Source organism: Lepeophtheirus salmonis, unplaced genomic scaffold, assembly GCF_016086655.4.
Source record: "Lepeophtheirus salmonis unplaced genomic scaffold, UVic_Lsal_1.4 unplaced_contig_1057_pilon, whole genome shotgun sequence".
In the NCBI taxonomy this organism is placed as follows: domain Eukaryota; kingdom Metazoa; phylum Arthropoda; class Copepoda; order Siphonostomatoida; family Caligidae; genus Lepeophtheirus; species Lepeophtheirus salmonis.
This window is the reverse complement of record NW_027289152.1, coordinates 115-9,271: the sequence shown is the minus strand read 5'-3', so window position 1 is coordinate 9,271 and position 9,157 is coordinate 115. Positions and strand designations below refer to the sequence as shown.

The 9,157-nt window shown below is 32.4% G+C and overlaps 2 protein-coding genes and 1 long non-coding RNA gene across 3 annotated transcripts; all 3 read right to left on the bottom strand.

The window, feature by feature from the left end:
* Positions 1 to 2,741: 2,741 nt before the first annotated feature.
* On the bottom strand, positions 2,742 to 3,108 carry LOC121130679 (uncharacterized). The gene is made up of 2 exons (XR_011784031.1): positions 2,981 to 3,108; positions 2,742 to 2,913 (listed from the first exon to the last, which is right to left on the bottom strand). It is a non-coding gene; the product is annotated as an uncharacterized lncRNA (long non-coding RNA).
* A 412-nt stretch (positions 3,109 to 3,520) lies between these two features.
* On the bottom strand, positions 3,521 to 3,992 carry LOC121130677 (high choriolytic enzyme 2-like). Its single transcript, XM_040726397.1, has 2 exons — positions 3,588 to 3,992; positions 3,521 to 3,526 (listed from the first exon to the last, which is right to left on the bottom strand). Exons 1-2 carry the CDS (start codon positions 3,990 to 3,992, stop codon positions 3,521 to 3,523), a joined length of 411 nt encoding a protein of 136 aa, XP_040582331.1.
* Positions 3,993 to 7,580: 3,588 nt separating this feature from the next.
* Positions 7,581 to 8,808, bottom strand: LOC121130678 (astacin-like metalloprotease toxin 3). The gene is made up of 4 exons (XM_040726398.2): positions 8,386 to 8,808; positions 8,044 to 8,324; positions 7,779 to 7,981; positions 7,581 to 7,711 (listed from the first exon to the last, which is right to left on the bottom strand). Exons 1-4 carry the CDS (start codon positions 8,785 to 8,787, stop codon positions 7,599 to 7,601), a joined length of 999 nt encoding a protein of 332 aa, XP_040582332.1. The 5' UTR covers positions 8,788 to 8,808; the 3' UTR covers positions 7,581 to 7,598.
* Between the last annotated feature and the right edge of the window lie 349 nt (positions 8,809 to 9,157).

Below are 9,157 nucleotides of genomic sequence, written 5' to 3'. Positions count from 1 at the left end.
TGTCAAAAAAGATCCTGATAGCTCTAATTCTATTTCTCTTGGATTCTTCAGACTATATCAATCTGGTCAAGTAAGGTAATTTACAAAGTCTCATCATAGCAACTCCCCCGAAAAAAAATTCACTCCTATTATTATTGCCTTTTATAGCCTTAGTATTATTAGTATGAAAATAAATAAAAGTAATGTGTTATAAACTTTTAATAACATACAAACAAATATGCATCTAAAAAATTGTCTAGGTTAGAATTCCATTTTCTATTTACTTAAAAAAATTCCCCAATTGAAATGCGCAAAGTAAATTGCAAAAACACTCTTTTTGCACAAATTTTGAAGAAAAAAATAGTTAATAGCCTTTATTAGGATTGTAAAAAAAACAACAAACCCACCAATATTTTTTTGTATGAATAATGTTGTCTAAAAAAATAACCTTCGATATCTGTTCATTTTTGCAAATATTGTAAAAATTATGATACAAAATGTTTCGAAATTAAAATATTTGACTGAAAAGTTAGAGTCTCAAATTTTATGTCCAAAATGTATCTTTTTGTCGTTTGATGAAAAAAATGGGAGAAAAAGAGATAAAAATGGAAAAATTGAAAAATTATTCAGAAAAGGACAGATATTTCAGTTAAATATCAACTTTTATTTGGAAATTTATATGCAAACCAATCTCCAGACAAATTTCTACAAACTTTATTTTACAAACTAAAGTAAGTAATTTTTTGCACCTGAAATAAACGAAATTGCAATTTTCACCGTAAATAAACGAAATTGCAATTTTCACCGATTTCATATTTTTCCCATAACTTTTTGATTTTGAATAAATTTAGGAAATGCAGTTATTTGTATAGTTGTTGTTTGAAACGCAAACTCTTTTGATAAATAACTCATAGTCTTTATGAGCTGCAAAAACGGTTTTTGTGTTTTGGGCATAACATAAACCCCTTATATGACCCCCACAAAATCAGCATCTCCCTTCTTGCACGTCCGAGCTCAAAAGAGGGACCCATGCAAAATTTCAGCCCACTGGTTTCAACGATGCAGGAACGTATAAATTCTCCTTTTAAAGAAAAATATACTGAAAAATATCTATAAATTGTACTAAAAAAGATTAAAATTTTACGATTATGAACAGGCTCTTAAGGTGACAATCGCTGATTGTCATTTATTGGGGTCGCGGGGTCATGTCTGTACAACAGTGCCTATGACGTCAATCCAGAACTACAGCACCTAATCCATGAAAAATCTTAACTAAAACTGAAGATGTTATAACCCCTTTCCATACTGGATTCCAGGCAATTATTGTGCATGGAAGAATTCTTGTTCTAAAAAGGCAAAAAATGGTGCTGAATCATGAACAAAAAGTGTTTACTAAAGAGAATATCACTCAATATATTACTCAAAAATATAGAGATATTAAAGCTCCAGGTCAGGATGAAATTATTGGCAAAAGTTTACTCAATATTTCCAAGTGAGATTGTTCATTTTCTCTTAAAAATCAGTAAAATTATGGAAAATAAAAACAAGATGCCAACTTCACTGACACGGGAAGAATAGCTCTAATTCCAAAAAAGGAAGACAGTTCAGATTTTAGCCACTGGAGACCCATTACGGTACTCAACTATTCATACAGAATTATGTTTGGGGTTATGGCTGACAAGTGGAGGGAGAACTTTTCAACAACTGACTGAATTTTGCCTCAAGCAAACAGAACCCAACGTGGATTAACTTTAACAATTACGTGAACTCTAAATTCAAAAATTATATACCGCTGCATAGAAGTAAATCTCATGAAAGTACAGTATTATTATTAAGGTGTATACTTTAAAGTGATTTATCTATATGGACCAAAAACTGACGACCCTTGTACAGGCCAACAATTATAGCAAGATATTTAAACGTGAATCTAACAATAAACAGATACACAACAAACAAGTTAGCAAACTCCCACGTTCGATCCACAAAAGTACTGTCGTCAATTATTACATCAATTGGTTTTAATGACGTAGGATGCAAAATGAACAATTCAAGTCATACCTTTTTTCTATTGGCAATAACTATAAGCCAGTGTTGTCAAGAATTAACTTATTCCTGATGAAGGGATTCATAGGAATAGAAATTCATCCTTATACCGCTACAGATACTAAACTCTCAGATCACAAGGCCTAAATAAAAAGCACTGTATACTTAGTCCAAATCTAAAATATATAGCGTCACCATGTAAATTAACAATATTGATGACTTGTCACATTCCAGACTGCAATGTGTGCGGAAAGAGAAAATAAGTAATAGAAAAACAAACAAACAAACAAAAAATGTCTATTTGATAACAATGCCATGAAATTGATGACCTGAAGTAGATCTGTAGTGAGATCAATAAATTTACTTGAAACTGTACAGATATCATAGTTGCCAGAAAAATAATGCAGGATATGCCAGACCAATTCAGGTTCTCTTTGAACAAAGTGATGATGTTGAGATATCAGAAGCAGGTAAAAATCTAACAGAAAAACAGTTGACGCACTTTGAAATTAAAAGGCCATTGTCGAATATAGTAAGCTTAATAAATCCCCTGGTACGTCTGGATTTCAGTTCGAACTTAAAGAAACAAAAAATTATTTGACCTTTTGATGCATGTTTTACGTAGATATGCATCTATATATTCTACATATTACATATGAGTCTCTATACTATAAGGAACAACTAACAAGAGAGTATAATAAAATATTATTTTTTTCCTATTTTTGAATGCTTATTTATTTTGTAAAATGTAGAAAAGGTATTTTAAATTACAATGACTTCAGTTATCACAAAATTCACAAGTCAACGCACAATTTTCTTTCATATAAAAATAGCCAATGTAACACAATCCATTATGTCCTTCACACCATTCCGGATATTCATCCCAGCATCCTTGATATAAAAAAGGCAATACAAATTGAATATCTACATTTTCCAGATATAAAAGTTTAAGTCTTACGTGGAGAAGTTGGCCCATAGGTATAAACCTTTCTAGTTGTTTTTCTGTATGGTGGATGTGGAGGGTCTGTCTTATCTTGGCATTTGTATGCTGCATTCAATTTACTAACATCTAGCCAGTCATTCCTATTCTTTTGTCCTATTTTGATGCCAGATGGAACTGATTTCTTTGTGCTCATCGTAGGGTATCCCGTCTGAGTAAAACTATACGGAATATATATAGATATATATTGAGAAAATGAGCAATTAAATTAAAGAGCATTACTCATTTAAGCCGTAGTGCATTAGAGATTGGTAGTCATATGCAAATCCAGCGTATTTGTTCGGTATCCAGACCAACATCGATCAAAGTCCATACGTTTTGGGGTCACATACTGGCATTCTGGTTTTGAGTTTTTGGTCCTATGCTTTTAAAGTAGTTGTTATATTTGTCGTTCTCCACATTGGCCAATGAACTTTTACGTATGAATCCCGGATCTGGCTCTACATTGTCCGATGGCCACACTAAAATATGGGGTATATTTCTCATGCATTAAAATTCCTAAATCTAAAAAGCAAATTAAATTAAAGAATAATACTTAAAAAATTAATTCCTTATAGACACTCACCATGCAAGTGGATCTTCCATGAGGCATTTGTAAATTGAGCGTATGCTTTCCTCTTCTTACATCGTAGCCCAGGTTGGCAAAGCATCCTGATTGTTTGTGACTAATGTATACGTAATTCCGTTGATTAGTTCGTGGGATCCATTTGACACAAGACATACTTTCGATGGCCTTCATAGCCTTTCGTAAAAGCTTATTGTATTTAGGAGGATATGAGTTACTTATGGTATAAGGAACCCTCCTTATAAGGCCAGTGCTTTCTTTCGTCAGAAACATAATTCCCTTTGAAGCAAGGTCTTGCCGGTCATACTTGTCTCGAATGATCCTACATCCAGGATTCTCTAACTTTGAAGAGGAGGAACTCCAGAAATAGACTCCCAGAACTAAAACTAAACTAATGATCATCATTTTTGTTATTCAACTGATGATAAAAGAATGAGTTTACTACTTAATATAGGGTACTAAATCTTGTAGCAAGTGTATTAGGAAAGTAAAAAATGATTCACTTTATGTTTGTATTGTATACGTACAATATTAATATCCACCTCCTTTTTTGATTTTATGAATACACGCGCTACTTTATTACTCATTGAGGAAACAAAAAGCATTTTATTTTTAAGTATGCATGATATGGAAGTTTTGAGTTCAGATCCCTCTTGACATGTACCTGAACCAAGAGACTGCAGGTCTGGCATGGCAATCATACTTAAACTAGCTCTCACAGTATAAAGTATTCCCCAAATCTCCACGATGGTTCAGCTGAAACCACATTCATCTAGTCAAAAAGAAATTTATAACATAACTTAAAAATCATTGTAATGGCAAAAATTAAGGGAATCTCCTTTAATACCGTATCAAAAAATGTAAAATAAAAACTGTGCTTACCAATGGAGGTTCCAAAACCTAAATTGTGTTGCATTGTGTTATTGATTTCTTTGCTATACAGATGATTTTATAAATTATAAAAATAAATATACCTGTCTACGTTGCTCGGGTAAAGGAGGAAGAGGGAAATCACATATTAATCATATTAATTGAGAAAAAAAAAAAATCTGAAATACCTCTATATACAAATAATTATAATATGAATGTTTCTTGTTGTCAAAAAGATCCTGATAGCTCTAATTCTATTTCTCTGGATTCTTCAGACTATATCAATCTGGTCAAGTAAGGTAATTTACAAAGTCTCATCATAGCAACTCCCCCCCGAAAAAAAATTCACTCCTATTATTATTGCCTTTTATAGCCTTAGTATTATTATTATGAAAATAAATAAAAGTAATGTGTTATAAACTTTTAATAACATACAAACAAATATGCATCTAAAAATTGTCTAGGTTAGAATTCCATTTTCTATTTACTTAAAAAATTCCCCAATTGAAATGCGCAAAGTAAATTGCAAAAACCTCTTTTTGCACAAATTTTGAAGAAAAAAAATAGTTAATAGCCTTTATTGGAATTGTAAAAAACAACAAACCCACCAATATTTTTTGTATTTGCAAAAACCAAAAAGTTATGAAGAATAATGTTGTCTAAAAATAACCTTCGATATCTGGTTCATTTTTGCAAATATTGTAAAAATTATGATACAAAATGTTTCCGAAATTAAAATATTTGACTGAAAAGTTAGAGTCTCAAATTTTATGTCCAAAATGTATCTTTTTGTCGTTTGATGAAAAATGGGAGAAAAAGAGATAAAAATGGAAAAAATTGAAAAATTATTCAGAAAAGGACAGATATTTCAGTTAAACATCAACTTTTATTTGGTAAATTTATATGCAAACCAATCTCCAGACAAATTTCTACAAACTTTATTTTACAAACTAATCCCATATTCCATTGTAAGTAATTTTTTTTGCACCTGAAATAAACGAAATTGCAATTTTCACCGTAAATAAACGAAATTGCAATTTTCACCGATTTCATATTTTTCCCATAACTTTTTGATTTTGAATAAATTTAGGAAATGCAGTTATTTGTATAGTTGTTTTTTGAAACGCAAACTCTTTTTGATAAATAACTCATAGTCTTTATGAGCTGCAAAAACGGTTTTTGTGTTTTGGGCATAACATAAACCCCCCCTTATATGACCCCACAAAATCAGCATCTCCCTTCTTGCACGTCCGAGCTCAAAAGAGGGACCCATGCAAAATTTCAGCCCACTGGTTTCAACGATGCAGGAACGTATAAATTCTCCTTTTAAAGAAAAATATACTGAAAAATATCTATAAATTGTACTAAAAAAGATTAAAATTTTACGATTATGAACAGGTTCTTAAGGTGACAATCGCTGATTGTCATTTATTGGGGTCGCGGGGTCATGTCTGTACAACAGTGCCTATGACGTCAATCCAGAACTACAGCACCTAATCCATGAAAAATCTTAACTAAAACTGAAGATGTTATAACCCCCTTTCCATACTGGATTCCAGGCAATTATTGTGCATGGAAGAATTCTTGTTCTAAAAGGCAAAAAATGGTGCTGAATCATGAACAAAAAGTGTTTACTAAAGAGAATATCACTCAATATATTACTCAAAAATATAGAGATATTAAAGCTCCAGGTCAGGATGAAATTATTGGCAAAAGTTTACTCAATATTTCCAAGTGAGATTGTTCATTTTCTCTTAAAAATCAGTAAAATTATGGAAAATAAAAACAAGATGCCAACTTCACTGACACGGGAAGAATAGCTCTAATTCCAAAAAGGAAGACAGTTCAGATTTTAGCCACTGGAGACCCATTACGGTACTCAACTATTCATACAGAATTATGTTTGGGGTTATGGCTGACAAGTGGAGGAAATTTTCAACAAAGGAATTGGGGTAAGGTTTTTTCTTCCCAAATCTACCAACCCCAAAAGATTTAGTTAGTGCCATCAGGGAAAAAAGTTTTTACATTACGCTATTTTGAACAACCTATACCTTTTCTTGATGGTAAATTCAGATACCCTCCATTAAGATGTCTGAAAGTGCATAAGTTGTTGAAGCAATGAGAGAACTTTTCGTGGATTAACTTTAACAATTACGTGAACTCTAAATTCAAAAAATTATATACCGCTGCATAGAAGTAAATCTCATGAAAGTACAGTATTATTATTAAGGTGTATACTAAAGTGATTTATCTATATGGACCAAAACTGACGACCCTTGTATTAGGCCAACAATTATAGCAAGATATTTAAACGAATCTAACAATAAACAGATACACAACAAACAAGTTAGCAAAACTCCCACGTTCGATCCACAAAGTACCGTCGTCAATTATTACATCAATTGGTTTTTAATGACGTAGGATGCAAATGAACAATTCAAGTCATACCTTTTTTTTCTATTGGCAATAACTATAAGCCAGTGTTGTCAAGAATTAACTTATTCCTGATGAAGGGATTCATAGGAATAGAAATTCATCCTTATACCGCTACAGATACTAAACCTCAGATCACAAGGCCTAGTATTAAATCACCAGTTGCAGATCTAAAAATAAAAAGCACTGTATACTTAGTCTAAATCTAAAATATATAGCGTCACCATGTAAATTAACAATATTGATGACTTGTCACATTCCAGACTGCAATGTGTGCGGAAAGAGAAAATAAGTAATAGAAAACAAACAAACAAACAAAAAAATGTCTATTTGATAACAATGCCATGAAATTGATGACCCGAAGTAGATCTGTAGTGAGATCAATAAATTCTACTTGAAACTGTACAGATATCATAGTTGCCAGAAAATAATGCAGGATATGCCAGACCAATTCAGGTTCTCTTGAACAAAGTGATGATGTTGAGATATCAGAAGCAGGTAAAAAATCTAACAGAAAAACAGTTGACGCACTTTGAAATTAAAAAGGCCATTGTCGAATATAGTAAGCAATAAATCCTGGTACGTCTGGATTTCAGTTCGAACTTAAAGAAACAAAAAATTATTTGACCTTTTGATGCATGTTTTACGTAGATATGCATCTATATATTCTACATATTACATATGAGTCTCTTTTAAATTACAATGACTTCAGTTATCACAAAATTCACAAGTCAACGCACAATTTTCTTTCATATAAAAATAGCCAATGTAACACAATCCATTATGTCCTTCACACCATTCCGGATATTCATCCCAGCATCCTTGATATAAAAAAGGCAATACAAATTGAATATCTACATTTTCCAGATATAAAAGTTTAAGTCTTACGTGGAGAAGTTGGCCCATAGGTATAAACCTTTCTAGTTGTTTTTCTATGCGGTGGATGTGGAGGGTCTGTCTTATCTTGGCATTTGTATGCTGCATTCAATTTACTAACATCTAGCCGAGTCATTCCTATTCTTTGTCCTATTTTGATGCCAGATGGAACTGATTTCTTTGTGCTCATCGTAGGGTATCCCGTCTGAGTAAAACTATACGGAATATATATAGATATATATTGAGAAAATGAGCAATTAAATTAAAGAGGCATTACTCATTTAAGCCGTAGTGCATTAGAGATTGGTAGTCATATGCAAATCCAAAGGTATTTGTTCGGTATCCAGACCAACATCGATCAAAGTCCATACGTTTTTGGGGGTCACATACTGGCATTCTGGTTTGAGTTTTTGGTCCTATGCTTTTAAAGTAGTTGTTATATTTGTCGTTCTCCATATTACGCCAATGAACTTTTACGTATGAATCCCGATCTGGCCTACATTGTTCATGGCCAACACCCAAAATATGTAGCATTTCATGCATTGCAATTCCTAAAATCTAAAAGCAAATTAAATTAAAGAATAATACTTAAAAAAATTAATTCCTTATAGACACTCACCATGCAAGTGGATCTTCCATGAGGCATTTGTAAATTGAGCGTATGCTTTCCTCTTCTTACATCGTAGCCCAGGTTGGCAAAGCATCCTGATTGTTTGGGACTAATGTATACGTAATTCCGTTGATTAGTTCGTGGGATCCATTTGACACAAGACATACTTTCGATGGCCTTCATAGCCTTTCGTAAAAGCTTATTGTATTTAGGAGGATATGAGTTACTTATGGTATAAGGAACCTCCTTATTAGGCCAGTGCTTTCTTTCGTCAGAAAGATAATTCCTAGAAGCAAGGTCTTGCCGATCATACTTGTCTCGAATGATCCTACATCCAGGATTCTCTAACTTTGAAGAGGAGGAACTCCCTAGAAATAGACTCAGAACTAAAACTAAACTAATGATCATCATTTTTGTTATTCAACTGATGATAAAAAGAATGAGTTTACTACTTAATATAGGGTACTAAATCTTGTAGCAAGTGTATTAGGAAAGTAAAAAATGATTCACTTTATGTTTGTATTGTATACATACAATATTAATATCCACCTCCTTTTTGATTTTATGAATACACGCGCTACTTTATTACTCATTGAGGAAACAAAAGTATTTTATTTTTAAGTATGCATGATATGGAAGTTTTGAGTTCAGATCCCTCTTGACATGTACCTGAACCAAGAGACTGCAGGTCTGGCATGACAATCATACTTTAAACTAGCTCTCACAGTATAAAGTATTCCCCAAATCTCCACGATGGTTCAGCTGAAACCACATTCATCTA

Coding starts and splice junctions, on each gene's coding strand:
- LOC121130677 (XM_040726397.1), bottom strand. CDS start 3,992: ATGATGATCATTAGTTTAGTTTTAGTTCTGGGAGTCTATTTCTGGAGT.
- LOC121130678 (XM_040726398.2), bottom strand. CDS start 8,787: ATGATGATCATTAGTTTAGTTTTAGTTCTGAGTCTATTTCTAGGGAGT. Junction 8,325..8,385: donor ATGGAAGATCCACTTGCATG/GTGAGTGTCTAT, acceptor ATTTGCTTTTAG/ATTTTAGGAATTGCAATGCA. Junction 7,712..7,778: donor CTATGGGCCAACTTCTCCAC/GTAAGACTTAAA, acceptor TTTTATATCAAG/GATGCTGGGATGAATATCCG.